The sequence below is a fragment of the Ostrea edulis genome, chromosome 3 (assembly GCF_947568905.1).
Source record: "Ostrea edulis chromosome 3, xbOstEdul1.1, whole genome shotgun sequence".
Taxonomy (NCBI): domain Eukaryota; kingdom Metazoa; phylum Mollusca; class Bivalvia; order Ostreida; family Ostreidae; genus Ostrea; species Ostrea edulis.
In genome coordinates, this window is record NC_079166.1 from 90,603,746 (window position 1) to 90,625,620 (window position 21,875).

Here is a 21,875-nt window from a genome sequence, read left to right on the forward strand (position 1 = left end):
GAAGTGGCAAAGCTGCGACCACACAGATGTAACATCCTGTGGAGTGCGCTTCTTGAAGGAACTATCTTTCTCAATATTTGTTATTTCTTGAAGAAATAAATCCGTCATGCTTCAGATTTCCAATGACATCTTTGAATTCCACTGATATTGAAACATACAACTAACCACGGTACATGTTTAATTTAACTTCTCCTTAATCTACATTGAATATATTATTTTGAAACCAATATTAACATGTATTTGAACGCAGGGTACCATTTAAGAAATGTTTTGATAACGTTTCACGGTGATTTATACCTGATTCGAGTGTATTTTGCTGACACATGTTTTGTTAACCGAATATTTACAAATGAAAAGTTCACACCGCAACTCAAAATCTTATGGACCAGTTGTAAATCAAAACATATAGCTGGTTTAGAAAGTGTATGGACGGGTGGAAAATATATTATCGACGGCAACTTTTACTGTCCCCTAAAGCAGCAAAGGGGGTTGTCTGTAACTATTTGCAAAAAAATGAAAATTTCCACAATTCTGTCTAAGATGCAGAATTAAGGAATATAGATGAAGATGTAGTACCATTTCATGCAAAATCAAGTTAATTAATCGGTGTAATTATTTTTCTACGAAACATAAACGAATGATATCCATGAACCTTAACACAAATGAATATTTAAAAAAAAAATGCTCTTAATGTTCGTTATATCTGCAGGTGTAAATACCTCGGTGGAAATCGCACAAGTTTCCTATCATAATATAACCTGGAACACAAAAGGAAATGCCGATGCAATTAGATACGACCCCTATGTGAATTTGGTTTGCTCTTTTACACATGGTGATGACGATACATTGTTGTACCATATAAATTGGTTCGTCAACAACAGCACGTTGATTAAGAGTCAGACAGTTGATAAGACATCGTCACAGAATGTCATACTTTCTGCTGAAGATGTCCACGATGCAGGCAAAAAGATTGGCATCTGGGTATGACACGTTTGTGAAATCCAAATTTAGCTATATGCTGGAGTTATATATACCTTTACTGCAATGTACGGGATGTTTTGTAGATACTCTGTACTGTGGGAATAAAGAAATCAGAGGATGATTTACCATGTTCCTCAACATCGAGCAATCTTTTCTTCGCTGGAATAGAGGTCAGATTACAAAATGATAATAAACTGTACTGAAATAGAGGTAAGATAAATTAATGTTCATACTGAAATAGAGCCCAGATCACGTAGTGTTGATGGTGAAATAAAGGTCATATCACGTAATGTTAATAATGGTATAGAGGTCATATCACGTAATATTAATTGTGAAATAGAGGTCACATCACGTGATGTTAATCCTGAAATAGAGGTGAGATACGCAATGTAAATGCTGAAATAAAGGTAAGATCGCAGAAAGCTAATGCTGGAAAAGAGGTCAGATTATGCAATTCTACTGTTTATTTTGTCTATCATTTTTACGCATCCAATCTGTGTTTGCCTTTAGATTTTGAATCCCACCCTCACAATTGAGAGACAGCGTAAAGGAACTCTTACAGTACGTCCTACAATTCCGTTTGCTGCTGAAACTATAGAGATCAATGGATTGCAATCCAGCAGTTCTTTGAGTATTCAGCTGTCATTCCCGGATAAAGATACCGAGGATAAATGTAAAGCAAGCGGTCATTTCACAGACTGTGAAATTAAGATTCCTAGCTACAAGTACAATGAACGCCAGAAGTACGAGGATCCAGTGAATTGGCGTAAAGACTACACCATGGACATTTTTAACTCCGATGAGGAGGATTACTATCTTGCTGACCACCATCTTGTACTGCAATTGAAAACAAACAGACCAAATGGGAACGGAGCGAAAATCTTCAGCGAAGCCGAGCTTTCAGATGTGAATGTATGTTCATTCATAATGCAATCAACAAGTACCTAATGTATTAAACGATATAAATCATATAAAGTTTTTTTGAAAATGTACTGATCAGAAACTTGTAAAACTAGACTAGATCATATTTGAGTATATGCTTTAAAAGGTATGTGGTTTATACATCGCGTCTTGAAAGGCTTTTGATACTCGTGATAGTTGCATTGACGACAAAGTAAACAATGTGTATATATTGTTAAACTTTATCATCTCATATAAAAACACCGTATACATTTGTTTTGAGTTGCTTGGTTTTGATCAGGTCAATGTCGTAGAGTCACAGGAAGGATGGAAGGGAAAGCGATGCAGTTCTTATCTTGATCCTCACATGACCACCTTTGATGGAAAGTAAGCACTGACTACCAAATTGATATGTTCTTCTTAAATAAATTAATTTTATTGAATATGACATTTATTAGAAAAATAATGATTTAGATCCTATGAATGCCAGAGTAATGGCTGCTTACCTGGGAGGACGTACATACTTTACAGAAATGACGACCATTTACAAGAGGTACGGGGATTTTGATACTGGACATGGAATGCTTTTCATTGCATTTGAATTTATAATCGTATCTTAGTTATTACAATATACATTATCAAATAACGCTGTGGATAAAAGATTCTGAACAATGATCTTGTCTGAAGTTATTTGTCCGGAGAGCATCAAACCTTGTCGTTATGGAAGTGCTTCGCTTTATGTTATATTGCAATGCTCATATTCATGGAAATGAAATGAATCATTTCAGCAAATTTAAAAAAAAATCATAAGATACGAAGTTACATTTTCACCAGTTTGCTTTGTTGTTTGTAAACCATATATGTCATCTCAGACTATCGATTTGGCCCAAAACGAACTTCATTAATTAAATAAGTGCTTTCAATGAGTGTTTTCTTCCTTAATGTTCTTTCACATGTTCAAAATCTACTATTGACATAGGTTCAGGTACGTCATACGAGTTGTTGGAAATATCCACGATGTATCTGCGGAGTGGCAGCAAGATCTGGTCAGGATGTGTTCATGATCGATTTTTGTGACCAAAAGCGGACTATCAACTTTCCTATATGCAGAGACCATTCAATCAAAGTTATCAAAGAATCAGACAAAGAATATAAGGTTTTTATTTATTCATATTTAAGCAAAAGTTTAGTTTAAAGTCGGTATTTGGAAAAAAGATTATATTCTTCATAATGATCTCAGGACGAAGTGCAGTATGGACCATTTTATGCCCCCTTTAGATATAAACAAATTTCAACTGGAAGTAACCCTTGTTAGTATGATTTTTATTTATTATTCTGACGTCATGCTGTCTTGCAACATTTCATAAAATTACATGGGTAAGGACATCGATATTATTTTTTTTACGGTATATTGCTATTTTAGCAATTCACAATGCCAACACATTTTTCATTACATTATGTTTATTTTGAATGTCACTTGAATTCATCAACATATGTTTTACACTAAATCAACAAAGGCATTTACACTGAAAATTACATGGTTATTGTTTTTGGTTGGTTAATTGATGCTTTGTATGGATTGATTTAGGAAACGTAGTAGTCATCCAATGGACCAATTCAAAATGCACGAAGTAGTAATGATAGGCTTAATTAATCTAAGGAAACTAAATACTCGCTATAATCTAATTAAAGTTTGAAATGTTAGTTTATTTCAATTTATTAGAAATTATAATGATTTATCAAATAAAGTATACAGCTCATCACACTTTTAAAGATGCGAGACATACATATACCGAATCATTTATCAATTTCAGAAAATTGCATTTTTTCTTTAACTGGACTAACAAAAATTCACAAAAAACTGGTTAAAACGATGCAATAGTATTTAGAATGATTTCATTAAAGAAGAAAAAATATATCGCATAATGAACTTGATAAAGGATCCAATGAAAACAGGATTGTTTCCTTTTAATTCAATATTTTGAAACATATTGATTATCTATATATAACTTAAACTTTCGAAATATTTCATTTTCAACAATATGTTTTTAAAAAACCATTGGAAGAGACTCCAACAAAATATTTTAACCTATCACGCATAAATCTAAATGAATAATTGATTTTGCAAACACTTATCACGTCACAGGAGGGTGGAACTACGTGAAGGCAGGACGAATTCACGAATTTTGATATATATATATATATTCATATCTATGAATTCATCTACCCTAACAGTAAAAGTCCCGACCCTAGTTCATGACGGACGTTGTCATTTCTGCTCCATATTACAGTCGATAATTCAACATGTACATGTTTTGTTTCTCTCAGCGTTTTTGTAGTTTAGTTTAGTGCTAGTTTGCATTGATATTCTTTCTCTCTCACCAACATTTGAAATTGCTATTCATATTTTGTAAATGTAAATACTTTATTTACATTATTTCAGATAACATTCCCTACTGGAACTTTTGTTAAAGCGAAACTGTACGAGTTTGATTCCTGGTACATCAATGTAGAAATATATCCGACTGTTGCCGACTTCAATAGAACGTCCGGGTTATGTGGATTGTTGGACGATGACAAAACTAATGATTTTAGCCGAAAGGATGGACTTATCAGTCACTCAAATCCTCCAGATGATTTTTCGAAATCCTGGAGGTATCTATCAACATTTTATCGAATCTAGTTCGAAGAACAGGTTCTGTGCAAATTTTTTTTTTTTTTTTTTTTTTTTTTTACATTTTATTCCTTGTTAACCTTCATATGGAAGTTTGATTACTACTATTAGCCAGGCGATGAACAACTTGATGAGGCCAACATGTTTTTCTAACTACAATACAGTAAAGGCAGAGATATATTTTCCATAAACAACCGTACATGGTTAGCTATTGCACAATATTTTGGCAATATGCGTATCTAACTTTTCCTCTCTAAATACTGGCAGTTTTTCTTGTGGAGAGAGGGACGATGGAGGTCTTATATTCCTTACAGGTGTTATGTGATTGATTATTGTTCATTAGTTTAACCTTTTCATCAATTCATTTGTTGGATTTTAAATCAAATTCCTCAGTTAAAAACTACTCTTAATCTAGTAGGTGGCATAGTGATATTTTGATGTTTCCAATATTGTCATTTGTAAACAGTTTGGCCTCTTTTAATTTTTATAAGCGTTGAATTTTAGATCGATAAAAATTTAGCAATACTCTATTTAATGAAACCTTTATGCAATTTTGATGCAGTACTTTTTTCTGGTAGAATAAACATCTGTAATATTTCTTGAGATCGAAGAAAAATGGCACATAGCGTAGATGAAAGGGACAAGGGGTATTTATGCATTGAACTGAAATACGACATTTATGCATACATGCGACTAATGACTTGTGGAAAGTATGCAAAATGCCGTCAAATTGGTTCCCTTGCTTTTAAAGAACAGCAAAAGTTGCCATTCTGTAACTCACTGAACTCGGTGGGGGTTGAATGAGTTGCCACGGATTGCTGAGTTTCTTTAAATAACAACATGTCATGCAAACATTGAAATACACCTTAGCAATGTAAAACTTATACGGTATCAATTTTGATGCACCAGATGCGCATTTCGACAAATTATGTCTCTTCAGTGATGCTCAACCGAAATGTTTGAAATCCGAAATAACGATAAACTTGCTAGAGCTATTAGAGGGAAAAACAGAGTGTCAAAAAGTGGAGTGAAATTCGTCTAAGAATAAGAGATATGATTTAATAGATCGAAGGTTTGCAACAAATGCCTGAATGACAGACTGGCAACATCATTAGTTATAATAATTCAAACATGTTATGAATAGGCAAGATGGGTATTGATTTACAATTTTTTTTTCACAAAATATAAACATCTCTATCCCAAGAATAAATATGCCTTGTATCACTCCTATCGCACACTAGTTGGCATGAAAGGTGAGGATTACGAAAATTGATCAGTATCATAGTTCTTTCTAGCAATATAAAATAGATAGTTTGGCAAACACGAACCCCTGGATTCAACAGAGGTGGGATAGGTGTCTAGTAGGAGTAAGTATCCCCTGTCGACCGGTCACACCTGCCGTGAGCTCTATATTCTGATCAGGTAAACGGAGTTATTCGTAGTCAAAATTAGTGTGCCGAGGACGGTCTAACAATCGGTATGAAACATGTCAGACAGGATTTGACCCAATGGTAGGTTGTGATGACGAAGTAGATTGTAATAACGACTTCAATCAGAACTGTTGAAACCACTGTACCATCAACTTGTTTGTCAGTAGCTTGCCTCGATTTACGAACTCACCATACGCAGAACAAGCTCTTGCATATCGAATCAGGTGAGAGATATAGGCGCCATATGCAGATGATAATGGGATATTGCTACATAAATACGGGAAGTTGACGATGGAGAAGCTGAAATCATCCCTTTTGTCATATAGTTGAGTTGTTAGTTTGCCGTGAAAATATACTTTATTGTTTGATACCAAATAAAGTATGTGTACTATTATATCGCCAGTATATCTCCTTTACAAATTACCCTGTATGTATGAATGTTCAAAAGTTTACATATTTTACTATGGTTTTCTGCAAATGTGTTCTTTCCCCATTCCTGCTTTAGAATAAGAATTTCTCGGGGAATCTATAGAAAAGTCATAACCTAAATTTGTTTAAAAAGTTATTGAAAATAGTGCGAAGTCTGCGACTACAAATTATGAAATATGTAAATGACAGAATTAAACAGGCAAGAAGAAATACTGGATTTTATAAATGTTTAATTCTTATAGTTAAAATTAGGTGAATTCTTAGTTTTATTTCCTACTTGGGGCTTCTTTATTCAACTTCTTTACTTTGAAAGTTCAGCCGTTTAAACGAACATGTAGATATACATTGTCTGAAAAATAAGCTTTTGTTGCTGAACCGTGAAATTTAACAAGTAAACTTAAACATAAGCATATTCGTTTCAACTAAATATTTCATATGAAAACCAACTTATACACCAACATTAAAAAAAAACAATATCAGCGATGTTTTTAGATTAAGTGTTATGGGATTAATCAATGTTCGTTATCTTCACCTTTGATATAATCAAAATGAAAGTGACAGTTTTCAAACTGAACGAATTCTGAGTTTGAGGTATAAACAAAGCTTACCAAACTGTAAGTTTATGATAAGCCAACTTTTAGACTAGTAAAAAGTCAGAACTATGTAACAAAATGCGTATTATAATAATAGTTTGTTTTCTTCACTTTTTTCACATTGTAGTCTGAATAGCGGAAGCATAGAAGACCTGCTATCTACGTCAGAAACTGTTTACGACAACTTGACTCCATTGTCGACTTACTTCAAGAAACTATGCACATGTGATGACGGGAAAACAAAGTGCAGCTACAAGAAGTACAGGGAATGTAAAACAGACGTCAGAGGAAAGGAATATCATTGTATCTTACATAGTAGTTCCAGGAAAAAACGAGACCTGGAATATTTTTCTACAGTTCAACGTAGTGAACCACAATCCGATACTGTCACAAAGGTACATACATATTTTACTGTCTTGAAGAAGTTTGGATATCATTACCTTGTCTTCAAAATAGATGTATTCCTGGAGATAGCTGTATACCGGAAGATTCATGTATTCCAACATATTTTTGTATACCGGGATAAGCTTTAACCTAACTTATTTTCAGCGAGAAGCACGGGGGAAGCGTCAGGTCATTAGTGTCTCAGAGGCTCAGGATACATGCTATAAAGCATTCCAACAATCTTCACTGTACGGAACATGTCTTCAAGTTGTGCCAAACTTCAGCAACGAAAGCGTCCTGAACTGCATTAGTGACCTTTCTGTAAGTATATTGACATAGGAAGTACTCTCGATCTTATTTTTCCAGGAGTTTGTTTCTGCCCTTCTCTTAATTTTGCATCGATTTTAGGATTTATGAGATTGATTCATTGTTTGTTATCTTCAATAGTTCATCGAGAGTGATACTGTTTGTAGAAAGAGATTACTCTGTAACGTAATGCTATATGATATCAACTTTTGTTCTTTGCACAGGTGGCTGGAGAAGAAAATCTTACACAGACGCATCTCAATATTGCTCTCAGTCAATGTCAAGCATATATCGTTCTTAATTCAACACTGGAAAAGGAACAACCTACCTTGTCGGAGATAATGATTAATCTATGTCCAAACAATTGTAGCAATAAAGGTCTTTGCTCAGGAGGTAACATTTATGATCACGGATTGATGGGATTCATCACTGATCGTTATTGTCTAAAATCTCATAACAATACCTAACATGTATGTTTCAGGAAACTGTACCTGTGATTATGGATACGGTGGGAGCGACTGTTCCTTTGATGTTTTAGCACCGCCAACAATAACAAGAATTTCAGACGGTGGTGTGTGTGACAAGACTGACGAACCTTGTGACGATATTACGCTGTATGGCGAATATTTCCTGGAAAACATGGGAACTACATGTTACCTGACCAGAAAAGAGGTAAAAGACAACAGTCACAAAAAGCTCATGGGTCCCAACAACCACTGTAACGACTAATCACATAATGGTATATAGAATCTATAAGTTTGGCACAGGATTTATAAAATTTGAACCATTTATAGTACTCGAGGTACTGAAGAAACTTTAATTTACGTACATGACAATGATCATACGTCATATTGATTTGAATACATATATCCTTGCGGTTATCGATTTACGTTACGTCACATCTTTGGGAGGAGGACCAACATTTTTCTAAGGTGACGGTATAATAAATATATTAGAAACATACAAGTATTCATTTGATATATTTTGTATCATATCTCTCTGCAATGAAAGGTGAATATAACGTACAGTGATCAATCTCATAACTCCTATAAGTCATGTAAAGTAGACAGTTCGGCAAGCACGGACCTCTGGACACAACAGAGGTGGGTCAGGTGCCTAGGAGGAGTAAGCATCCCCTAATATAGCCTACCATTGGGTCAAATATTGTTTCATACCAATTATTAGCCCTTCTTTCACAACGGATTACTCCATTTACCCAATCTACATACAGGGCTCACGGTGGGTATGACCAACCAACAAAGGATGCTTACTCCTTCTAGTTATGTCGCAAATCATTCCAATGTTTTTAAATGTATTCTCATTCACCTGATGAAATATGATCATCTCAATCAAATATAAGTGCATAATTTCAATATATCTCTGGTCACTATCTTCACTTTTTATATTTCACATTCTAAAGAAATATTAAATCGAATTAATCCGATTATAATTGCGGTATAATGACAACAACATCTAAATGGACAGAGAGTGAGTTGTCATAAGTGCATATGCGCTTGCAACAATCCCTCTCGTATCATTATTAGTTATCAAATGGCGATCACAGTTTGATAAGAAATTAAAGAGAGTAAAAACAAGAACTGAAGAACAGAAAAGAGGTATCACTGGAATAATTATAATTGTAATCTTTCCGATGTTGTTGTCAGGTGAATGAATGTATCTTATCATTGGATAGGCTTATGCCTACCAGGGAAAACGTAATATAATTTGAAAGAAAAGAAGTATAGCGCACTTGGTTTGCAATTTCGCCGACATAAATACTTTTTTCTTGAATATCATTTTTTACAAATATTTTGCTATATAATGTTAGTTTATACTTGTGTTTACCGAAATTACTAAATAAGGATGACTATATGTTGATAGTACCTTGATAAGCGTAAACATCACCGTGATTATATAGAGTAGATGTAACGTAAAGGGCCTTAAAAATGCAAACTGTTGCAAAAGACCACCCTAAACAAGAAATAAACCACTGAAATTGTTTTACTTGAGTATGGCTGTACATAAGTCCATTTGAAAAAAATTAGTTTAAGGTGACCCGCTTGTTGAAAATGGCTAAAACATGACAAAAATCGTTCTCAAAATTTACCTTGAGATTTAGCAGCCTGTCAAACGTTAAACCTTTAAACTTACATGTCTGGGTGGCCTAGTGGCTTAGGTGTTCAGTAAAATTACACTTAAAACATACATTCCGAGTTCAAGTCCAATATTTTCCCATTCAAGTTTTTGTTTGCTTTTCACTGTTTTGGGGGTCGTTTTCTTGAGGGGTGTGTGTTATAAATGTAATACATATATTATAACAGATATTGGTCATTTTCATCATAAATAACTTCCAATATTTGCAAGTTACGTCTTAAAGAAAAGGAATTTATTTCGAGATCACTGTAGTTCCGTTTGTTTACACTAACCTGTTCCTGTGTGGAGAGGATTTTCAAACCGTAATGTGGCTGACGAAAAACCAAACAAATACTACAAGAAAAGGGGCGCAAATGCACAGCATGCAATAAGTAAAAATAGGTCATGGGAGGAAAATAACTCTTATACAGTTTGACGTCTCAAAAGTAAATATAAAAACTCATGTAGCAACTGTCATATGATATTTAGCCAAAACTAAACACTCGAATTATCAACCAAAGGCAAATGAACTGATGAAATTTATTAAAGGTGCTGCAGCCATCTCAGAAAAAGAGAGTGAGCTAAGTAATACCATATGTAAAAGGGGTGTTGTGTGATATGAATGCATCTATGAAAATATTGTATTGTTCATCATTCCACATAGGAACATGGTTTATTGATTTAAGAACGATTCATATAAATGTCAGTAATGCTAAACTGCGACAGTTATTTATCTTGGTTAATGAAACATTTAAAACGTTGGCCTTATATTAAAAAATAACACGCCAGTCTAATGTTGTAAACCGGTGTTTTCCCTTTAGATTTCTGAGTCGGCCGTTTCGTCAGCAAAAGCGCTATAACTCTTTATTTCTTTCTCAGTATTTTTCTTCATTTTTATTTTATTTTCTATTTGTGAAACAACATACTGTCACAATCGGTGGGGAGAGGGTGTCAGAAAATGGCAAATTCGGGGAAAGGGGCTGTACCCTCAAACGCTTGCTTAAATAGTAAGTTATTACGATTTCAAAATACATTCATTCATAAGTATATACATTACTTATGACGTATATGAAATGATGAAACACGATGACTTCCCGTTTTCTCTGTAATTTCTGCTGCCCTTGTTCACAATACAAAAGCCTTTTGATTTTACAAAATGCATACAGTATTTTTCGTTTTGTTCCATTTTCCATTCCAAATTCTGGCCAACACCTGAGGATTGTTTACAAACCCCGAAACTACGCAATCTCTCTCAACCCACGTGGTCTATATATCATGTGCTACCCTTTTTAAAACGTGTCACAAACCATTTGCTTGCTATTATAGTAAAAGAATATTTGAAGTAGTTTGAAGAAATATATGATATTCATAGCGGGGTTAAGGTGTCTCGAGTAAAATAACAAGTAATAACAGCATATTCATATAAAGGTAAAATTCTTTCAAGCGTCGCATATTTTTAGTAAAAATCGTTTGTCAATGCATAAACAAACATCGTATCACGTGGGGAAATCCTTTGCTTAACTATTACGTCGTCATACAAGTGACGTAGAGCTATTTTCATCCGCTAGACTTTTAGTTGTTTATCACCTCCGTAGAGGTGAAAGATATGTCGACATTGATATTGTAAATTTAAAGAGTGATACGGGTCGGTACAATATCCTCTCAAATATAGCAATTTCCATTATCTCAACTCAAATGTTGGGCATTTTCCACAATCACATCCAAATCGTATCTAAACGAGGCAAAATATTGTACCTTCCGTATAAAAATCCTAAATCTGCAATTAGTTACCTCTCTGAATATGCCTTGATCGAAATAAAATATCGTCATCTTTCACCTGTATGAAGTCGATATGTACATGCGTTGGTTTTCTTTATTCCAAATGACTATACACATCGGGGGCGATATCAAGGTCACAAAGTGATGTAAAGATGACTTTACAATCTTTCGTGCACATACTATATATAAAAATATGCGACTTATAGAGGGCGAAGGGCCGTGGGAGCGGAGCTCTCCCTATCGGTAACACGTATATACATGTTTAAAAGGAAAATATAGAAAACTAATGAAAAATTAAACCATACCGATGGAACTTGAAAATTTTGGTCCCAATGGCGTCGATTCGAATACTATAGCGTGTACATGTATTTCCCCATTTTGAATCTCGTGTACCCAAGTTCACGTCGTACTGAGATGTTACATAAAATCCGTAAAAGCATGTACATCTTAATTTCTTAATCCTATACATATATAATCACTCCTAGATTAACGCTTTATTGTACAATATTTCCTACAGATGTATGTTTGTGTATTTGCTAAACACTTGATGCTGAATATGACGTCACAATGCACTGTTTACATCAGTTGCATAGCGTTTCCCGCGTTCAATGAATAGGCGGATCAAAAATGTCTAAAATTAGAATACTTTGATTGAACTTCGTCCTCACACGTTAGGTGCTAATATATCGGGATATTTTTTGTCCTGTTATGGGTCTAGATACTAATGTCATTTTTTGCTTCGCCCTCAAACATGGTCACGCCGTAAGACATATTGTATTACCGAAGAAAGCTGGGAAAAAATCATCTGACAAACAGATTTAAACACATACAGCTTGAACACTAACGGCAATAAATAGCATGACAATATTATGACATTTTCTCCGCGATACAAATATAGCCCTGTACGTCGTGACGTACTTTTATATTGTGACGTCATATAGTATGAAGTGCACTGAGGTACAATATTGATGATGTTTGTTTTAACTTTACTCGGGACACCTTAACCCTGTTGCGTTGCGTCGATATTTTAACAAAAGCACAAATGGGTGCATAGGACATTGTCAATCCCTACCTAGGTTACCGTTCCTTACACTATTTGTTTTAAATACCTCATATCGCTGATTCAAAGACTTTGAAAACTTTCCTAATAATCGCTGGTGAATGCGCCCAGCGCTTACAAAGACACACATCAATCACAACTAGCCAGTAGCAATATATTTTTCGTATTTCATGAGCTGCAGGAAGAAAACAGTTAACGGTTTCTATAACTACGTAATCGTTCTAATACAATGCTTTTACTTTAAATCACAGATGACAAAAACAAATATCACTGCATCAGAAGAGTCCTACACAGTGGACCTGGAAGAGAGGACCCTGTTTGAAGGATATTGCAGACTTGAATATTCACAAACCAACACCTGGAGTACGACGTTCCAGTTCAAGATATCTAATGATGGCACCCAATTCTCAGAGATATATTCTGTGTATGTCTATCAGTCCCAATGTCAGATATTCAACAACGACACCGGAAGTGTTTATTTCACTCTACAGGTCAGACATGAAAGTTCAATGTCAAACAATTCATAGTCTACAGTTGTTTTTCATTTCACAGCAAATCGTAATTGTGTATGGTATATTTTCAGGACGGATACTGCTATATCAATGGTAGTTGTGTTCAGAGAGGGGGATTGAAAAATAGCGACCCCTGCTTTCAGTGTGACCCCGATAAAGACAGATACGATTGGACTCATGGTATGTATTTCTGAGCGCTGTCGTCTATAAATCGAATGCTATTGATTTGAGTGTATATGACCGATTAAATGCAATCTTAATCATGATTAAAACATTTTGAGGAATTATAATATGGTAAGCATTAAACTCTTGGTTAACAGCGATATCTACTATTCTTAGACCCGAAAGTAAAACACTAATGTTTACAGGGATCCATGCCTTCCCTAATCTAATTTTCATTATCTATAAGAACTATGCAATTGGTCACTGTTCGTTATCTTCATGTTTTGATCTATTGAATTGAAACGTCAAGATCGATACATCCCGTAGAGATCCGGGTTAGAATAGGTCCTCAGTACCCCTTGCTTGTCGTAGAAGGCAACTAAATTGGGCAGTCCTTCGGATGATGCCACAAAAACCGAGGTCCCGTGTCACAGCAGGTGTGGCACGATTAAGATCCCTCCCTGCTTAAAGACCATAAGCGTCGAGTATAGGCCCAAGTTTTGCAACCTTTCACCGGCAGTGGTGACGTCTCCATATGGGTGATATATTCTTGAGAGGGACGTTAAACAATATTCAATCAATCAATTAAGATCGATATTTATAAGATTATAAATTTGTCACAGACTAAACGCCACGGGCGAAAAAAATTATTTATGAAATCAATATATTATGAGTACGTTCTTAGCAAAAATTAGACAATGCGTGCCTAGAGAAATAAACATGACGTTGAATTATATTTATGTAGAATGTACCACAAGTGGTTCCACATCAGCCTCTATAACATCTACTGGATCATCTATTTCTAATCAACCCAAAGATAATACAAGGAAGAATGCCAAACAAGAAACCGAATTGTCTCAAAATTCTATAGGCTTAATTTCCGCATGTGTTATTTTTACCACGGGAGTAATCTTCCTCGCAGGATATCTTTTAAAAAGAAAATGCCAGAGAAGGTGAGTCTATGAAAAGTTAAGATAGCGAACAGTAATCAATCTCATAACTATATGAGCAATACAAAACAGAGAGTTGGGAAAACACGAACCCCTCGATATACCAAAGGCGGGATCAATTACCCAGGAGGAGTAAGCATCCCCTGTCGACCGGTCACACTCGCCGTGAGCCCTATATCTTGATCAGGTAAACGGAGGTATCTGTAGTCAAAGTCAGTGTGCCACGAATTGCCTAACAATCGGCATTAGGAATTCCTACACCCCTACAATGCTGCCATGATTTCACAATAGCAGCATAATGAATTCCTCTATATACTTCAAACATTAACTGCATGGGTACTTTAAGATAGACCATAAAAATGGCTGAGATAAATTCAGCGAAACAATTTGACGTTATATTGTAACACGTACATGTATGCCATTACATGTAAATATATACATATATATTCAATACCGATTCTTTTGTAAGTTTTGTTTATAAATGAAATAGTCCTACTGTAACTACCAAGATCGACAGAAATACAAATGTTTTATTCCTGTCATATATCTCTTTTGAAACTGTTTTATTTCACTTAGAGTTTGTATATAGAGTATACGGTAGTAGTTCAAAAACAGAATATTCAACCTTAACAAATCTAAGATGGCTTTGTTTTAAGATGTTTGATTCTTACTAAAAGCAACAGGTCGACTGGGAATGCTTACTCTTCCTAATCACCTGGCCCCACCTCTGGTAGATCCAGGATTCCGTGTTTACCCAACTCTCAATTTTTTTTATTGTTTATAGGAGTTATATAGGAGTTATGAGATTGGTCACTGTTTGTTATATTTATCTTTTCATTCCAACAGCATACATGTTAGACGTTTTAACGTAAATATCGTCTATTGCATGAAAGTTGAAACCGTGTGGTAATATTACCGAAGGTTCAAGTGAGCTTTTCTGATCGCTTTTTGTCCGTCGTCTGTCTGTCTGTCTGTTTATTAAACTTTTCACATTTTCGACTTCTTCTCCAGAACCACTGGGCCAATTTCAACCAAACATGGCCAAAAGCATCCTTGGGTAAAGGGCTTTCAAGTTTGTTCACATGAAGGGCCATGTCCTTTTCAAAGGGGAGATAATCACAAAAATGCAAAAATAGGGTGGAGTCATTTAAAAACCTTCTTCTCAAGAACCACTGGGCCAGAAGAGCTGAAATTTACCTGAAAGCTTCCTGACATATTGCAGATTCAAATTTGTTCAAATCATGGCCCCCGGTGGTAGGATGGGGCCACAAGGGGGGATCAAAGTTTTATACAAATATATAGGGACAAACTTTAAAAATCTTCTTCTCAAGAACCACTAAGCCAGAAAAGCTGAAATTTACATGGAAGCTTCCTGACATAATGCAGATTCAAGTTTGTTCAAATCATGGGCCCCTGGGGTTGGATGGGGCCACAATAGGGGATCAAAGTTTTACACACAAATATATAGGAAAAATCTTTAAAAGTCTTCTTCTCAAGAACCACTGAGCCAGAAAAGCTGATTTTTACATGAAAACTTCCTGACATAGTGCAGATTCAAGTTTGTTCAAATCATGGCCCCCGGGGATAGGATGGGGCCCCGAGGGGGGATCAAAGTTTTACACACAAATATATAGGGAACAACTTTAAAAATCTTCTTCTCAAGAACCACTAAGCCAGAAAAGCTGAGATTTACATGAAAGCTTCCTGACATAATGCAAATTCCCGTTTGTTCAAATCATGGGCCCCTGGGGTTGGATGGGGCCAAAATAGGGGATCAAAGTTTTACATACAAATATATAGGAACAATCTTTAAAATTTTTCTCAAGAACCACTGAGCCAGAAAAGCCGATTTTTACATGAAAACTTTCTGACATAGTGCAGATTCAAGTTTGTTCAAATCATGGCCCCCGGGGATAGGATGGGGCCCCGAGGGGGATCAAAGTTTTACACACAAATATATAGGGAACAACTTTAAAAATCTTCTTCTCAAGAACCACTAAGCCAGAAAAGCTGAGATTTACATGAAAGCTTCCTGACATAATGCAAATTCCCGTTTGTTCAAATCATGGGCCCCTGGGGTTGGATGGGGCCAAAATAGGGGATCAAAGTTTTACATACAAATATATAGGAACAATCTTTAAAAATTTTCTCAAGAACCACTGAGCCAGAAAATCCGATTTTTACATGAAAACTTTCTGACATAGTGCAGATTCAAGTTTGTTCAAATCATGGCCCCCGGGGATAGGATGGGGCCCCAAGGGGGGATCAAAGTTTTACATACAAATATAGGAAAAAGCTTTAAAAATATTCATCTCATGAACCATTGGGCCAAAGAAGTTGACATTTACATGAAAGCTTTCTGACATAGTGTAGATTCAAGTTTGCAAAGGGTAGTTTGGGCCATAATAGGGACTAAGGTTTTACATGCAAATATATATGGAAAGTCTTCATATACGGGCCAAGGTGACTCAGGTGAGCGTTGTGGCCCATGGGCCTCTTGTTTCATTTTCCTTTAAGGTTTATTCATGATATATTTCTAACAAACATGTGATCGTGTCAGATATCTCATCTTGTGAATATAGAAAATATTCTCATTTCTCATGGAAGCACTCAAAATAGTTCTAAAGGTCATTATATTCCCTCTCTTTGCTGATGACAAATCTTAAAAACTGCAATACAGATGCATAAATGGGGATATGACCTTTCTAAACTTATAAATCTACTTTTCTTACAGAAAGGAGGACAGGATATCTTCTACCTTACAAAATCACGACGATGTTAATAGTTATCCAGAATGTGACAATGGTCCTCGACGAGAAACATTCCACGTTGCTAACCTTTTCCAGGTCAACAATCCATACTCCCGACCCCCATCAGCAGCTTCTATGACAGTTGATCAACCCACTATTGATCTACAAAGGATATACAAGAAAAATGGACATCTTGACAAATTGTTCAGCGTTGCCGGAAATAGGGACACATAAAACGTGTCTCAATGATGTATACTTCTTCGTAATATATCAAATACTATTCATGCATGCTATTGTGCTTTTAAAAGAGGGCATGTTAAAGTTATTTCAATTTAAAAAAAAAAAACACCAAACAACGTACAACTTAATGAGAGATATTTGTGAAGTGTATCGTTATTGTGACTATCGAATCTGTGAATTCATTTGTCAATAGCTTGCCTGATTTGAAAACCGATCACACTCAGACAATCTCTTGCGTATCGCATCGAGAAACCTAAACACCATATGCAGTACATAAAAACTTGTGTTGCATAAATACTGGAAGTTGGCTAGAGAAGGTGAAATCATCTCATTTGTCATAAAGCTGAGCTGTTAGTTCGCCCATAATATATATGCTCAATAAAAGATTAAATTATTAAGATGTGGAAGAATTTGTGAACTCCTTTGAGTTCCCTGTGGCATATCGAATCAACATGATAATAAAAATTAATAGATGAAACATCGTAAATGTATCTAAATGTCGAGTTGAAGATAACAACAATAACTTGTTTCTTCTCTTGTAGAAGTTTTTGAATAAATTCTGCCACGTACGAATATAAAAAAAAAACATGTCAGTTAGTAAAGTAGCGCATGTCCATGCGGATTCCAACACACCGGATCACCAAAAACTACGAAGATATTTTAAGGATTTGATTTATTGTATATTGTTTAACGTCCCTTTCGATAATCTTTCACTCATATAGAGACGTCACCATTGCCGGTGAAGGGCTGCAAAATTAACTGTACGGTGATATAAGAAAATTAATCAAACTCAATGTACGTATTATTGTTTTAGCAAGCACAATGGTATAATATATTGGTAATTACCGGTACATTCTGAAAATTATTAGTTTATGGAAAAATCTAGTTCGAGCTATTGAAATGCAGGTGGTGACCGGGCCAAATCAGATGCAGTAGGCTGGCTATGATGGACAGTTGTACACCAAATCTTGTCTTAATTTCTATTTCTAGGCGTACAAATGGAGATGTGCTTGTCGCTGAAAAATCATAAATATGCATTGACAGCGAAGGAAGCTTGCGTCGCAAAGCGACACGACAAGCTCGCTATAAGAATTACACAATTGAGTCACGTGATTTGCTCTTCATCAGCTGAAAAATGATGGGAACTCCCCATAATGCTTCCGGAAAAATGTCACCGTCCCTGCGCTATACTTCATTGACAAACTCGTTGATAAAACAAATAAATAGTTTGGTAATGATGCATACAAAATCATGGTTTAGGGTAGTTCTTAAATCCAAGGAGCAGAATTATCTTTTATTTTCTAGATTTCTTTCTATTCGGTTTAGAATCTAAATATTATTGAAGGAGTTCGCGTTTGCTTTCCAAGACTTTGTTCATAAACGTCAACGTCATGACGCTATTTGCGGATGTAACTAACGCTTACAAGAAAACGACATGAGACGTAAATTAATACGTTCTGACAATGGCATATTGTCTCTATTTTGTATTGCATATAGGAGTTATGGAGTTGATCGCTGTTCGCTATCTTCGCCTTTCATGTATTTCAATTTGATCAAATCTATAGACAAGGCCGATTTTGCTCCCTAACATACCTAGCTCTTTGATAGCGTGGACTGTGTCTTGTAATTTTCTATTTTGTTTGTTTTACAACGCGTAAGAAAATGATTGTAGGTTTAGAGAAAGGATATTCAGTTTTAGCAATCAACCTTGCAATTTTCTTAAAAAGATGTCGCCAAAAAAGAATAAAGATGTCAAGTTTTTTAAAATAGTGAGGTGACATATTCAATAAAGCTTTACTAAATAGTTTTGTTTAAGAGATAGATTACATTCAAGTTCTGAACTCTAGTCCACAATAAATCCCTTATCATGTAATCAATCAGCATTTTGCGGACGTTAGTAGCTGCAGAATTTTATAATAAAGAACCCTGCTTAATAATATTTATATGCCTTAGTTAATAGGACTGGCCAAGTAGCCTTTGCTTGTTACTTGATAAAGGCAGTAAAATAATGAGTGATGTGAATTGCAAAAAATGTCATTTATTTTGAAAATGACGAAGTTATATAACAGAATAGCTAGTAGGGGTTAGAATGAGTCGAAAACAAACATACAAGAACATATGTATCACATAGGTATGATTATGCAACAGATACAGAAATATCGAAATAGAGCTGCCTACATTCAAATAAGGTGGGCTTTACAAAAGAAAACAGGCCACAATGCCTAACCATATTTTGCAAATTTCTTTTACCTTTCGCAATATTTAGAAAATCTTTTTGACCCCTCTTGATCCATTATTTCTACGACTGGTCGTAAAAAAAAACATTTACGCAGGTCAACTCTGGATTCCAGTCTAAATTTCCAACTTGTATATCTTAAAAAGCTCTGCAATTTTGCTAAAGAGATATTTTTAAATGCAAAGCAGAGTCCATTAGTGATTGATTATAAAGTTTTATACTAGTGTTGATTGATTAACTGCTCTTAATTTAAATTCCTTTTGATTAGACGGTGGAAAATATATTCCTTAAAACCGAGCTTTAAAACGTCATATATTTTAAAATGCTTATTGAAATCAATGAATGATAATTTCAGTTGCCAAGTCACTTTACATTATTGAGCACAAAAGGTTAATCTTCATTCCTCACGCTTTAACCTCATTTGCAATTGATCAAAGAGTAAACATTTTCGCAGTGTTTTGGTCTGTAAACATGTTTTTCTCAGTGAAACAACAAAAGATTTAGTACACATTTGCTAAATGACAATTTACAATACCTGCAAAAAGGAATTTGCATTTCACGGGGTGGTGGAAGATGTTTTAAAAATATTTTCTGTTTTCCATTGATTTCTTTAGTGAAATACATGATGTTAACCCAAATCATAGAGTTACATCTCTTTGTTTAGTCAAATAAATCAATGTTTATAAAAGTTCATATGAATATCTATATTGATATAAAATCATTTCAAATTGATAAGATTTGAAAATTAACCAGAATGTAGTCGGCGAAACAATACTATCGTTTACAGTTCTTTAATGTCTTAATATAGCTCTTGTCATTATCTAAAACTTTTTTTAGAAATTGAAAAATATGCAAGATACGTGTAAAAATTGTGACAGTATTTTAGCCCATCACGCTCCGGGGCATCTTGTATTTAAGGAACTCAGGTGTTCTTCCTTACATCTCACTCCTCTATGATTGCTGAAAATTTAAAATTGATATATTGAATATGTTTAAGAATAATCGGAGTTAAAAAGGTTATTTAAAAGTAAATTGATAGTCAATATGTTACGCAATGAGTGATGTAATAAAAATAACCAATTGGGTTTATGCAATTATAAACTGGTCCTAGATATTTCACAAAAATAGGAGAAGCCAAATAAAAACGGATCTAAACTTCACGTATCCGTGCCTTAGATGCCCCTTTTGTTATCTACATATTACCATCTAATTCAAATATGGGTTAGAATTAGTCCTCAGTACTCCTTGCATGTCGTAAGAAGCGATTAAATGGGACAGTCCTTCGGATGAGATTTCATTCATTTATCGATTCGATATATCCCCGTGAACTCGAAATAAAAGACACCACAGAGTCGTCCATCTCCGCTCCATACTTAAATATTCTATTGAAAGTAGATATTAACGGCGAACTAACAACACAAATTTATGACAAATGGGATGATTTCATCTTCTCCATCGTCAACTTCCAAAAATCTATGTAGAAACATTCCATTATTGCAAGTGATTCAATACGCAAGAGCTTGTCCTGCTTTTGGTCACTTTTTAAATCGAAGCACGCTAGCGATAACCAAGTTGATGGTGCAGGGGTTTCAACAGTCCCGTTCAAATTCAGCATTTCGTAAATTATATGGTCCTTATGATGATCTAGTGTGTCGAAACAATCTAACATTGGGTTAAATGCTGTCTAACGTGTTTCCTATCGATTTTTAGGCCGTTCTTGGCACTGATTTTGACTACGGATAACTCCGTTTACCCGATCAAGATATAGAGCTCATGGTGGATGTGACTGGTCGACATGGAATGCTTACTCCTTCTGGCCACTTGATCCCACCTCTGGTATATCAACTCTCTCATAGGAGTGATGAGAGTGATTATTGTTCTTTATTTTCACCTTTTTCCAGAATTGACGACCCGAATGCACACTCATTAAATAAAAAAAAACAATAGGCAATAAAACTGAAATACAGCATCACTGGCACCTTACACAATGTATCTGCAATACCTTAACTTATATTTGCCTTTGGTATATCTATTACATTTGTATAGTCTTATGTTGATGTTTTATGTACATGCTACTTTCATTTTCGTCAGAGTCTCTGTCGTTAGATAGACGTATTTTATTTGTATTCATACACGCATTACTTGCAACGGCAACCCATACATGAGGAAATGACTTTCATATTAATTTGCAGATATATCAAACTCGAAAAAAATATCTAAAATGTCAGTAAAACCATAAATATCGCCTAGATTAATTATGTATTGAACACATGCTATGAAGACCGATGTACTGACTGATAGAAAAACATTATAGGAGAACTGTTATTGTTAGTCATTCCCTTCAACGCAATTTAAA

At 35.0% G+C, this 21,875-nt stretch overlaps 1 protein-coding gene across 1 annotated transcript in view; it reads left to right on the forward strand.

Moving 5' to 3' along the window:
* Nucleotides 1-17,729, forward strand: part of LOC125678055 (von Willebrand factor D and EGF domain-containing protein-like) — a 21,217-nt gene extending 3,488 nt beyond the window's left edge. The window contains exons 5-19 of the mRNA XM_056161074.1: nucleotides 710-981; nucleotides 1,065-1,151; nucleotides 1,492-1,893; nucleotides 2,183-2,268; nucleotides 2,356-2,434; nucleotides 2,861-3,037; nucleotides 4,325-4,536; nucleotides 7,135-7,402; nucleotides 7,557-7,712; nucleotides 7,922-8,090; nucleotides 8,179-8,369; nucleotides 12,921-13,160; nucleotides 13,253-13,361; nucleotides 14,089-14,296; nucleotides 17,028-17,729. Of these exons, the coding sequence (XP_056017049.1) occupies nucleotides 710-981; nucleotides 1,065-1,151; nucleotides 1,492-1,893; nucleotides 2,183-2,268; nucleotides 2,356-2,434; nucleotides 2,861-3,037; nucleotides 4,325-4,536; nucleotides 7,135-7,402; nucleotides 7,557-7,712; nucleotides 7,922-8,090; nucleotides 8,179-8,369; nucleotides 12,921-13,160; nucleotides 13,253-13,361; nucleotides 14,089-14,296; nucleotides 17,028-17,277 (2,906 nt within the window). The 3' untranslated portion in view covers nucleotides 17,278-17,729. The remainder of the gene's footprint in view (nucleotides 1-709; nucleotides 982-1,064; nucleotides 1,152-1,491; nucleotides 1,894-2,182; nucleotides 2,269-2,355; nucleotides 2,435-2,860; nucleotides 3,038-4,324; nucleotides 4,537-7,134; nucleotides 7,403-7,556; nucleotides 7,713-7,921; nucleotides 8,091-8,178; nucleotides 8,370-12,920; nucleotides 13,161-13,252; nucleotides 13,362-14,088; nucleotides 14,297-17,027) is intronic.
* Nucleotides 17,730-21,875: the final 4,146 nt, after the last annotated feature.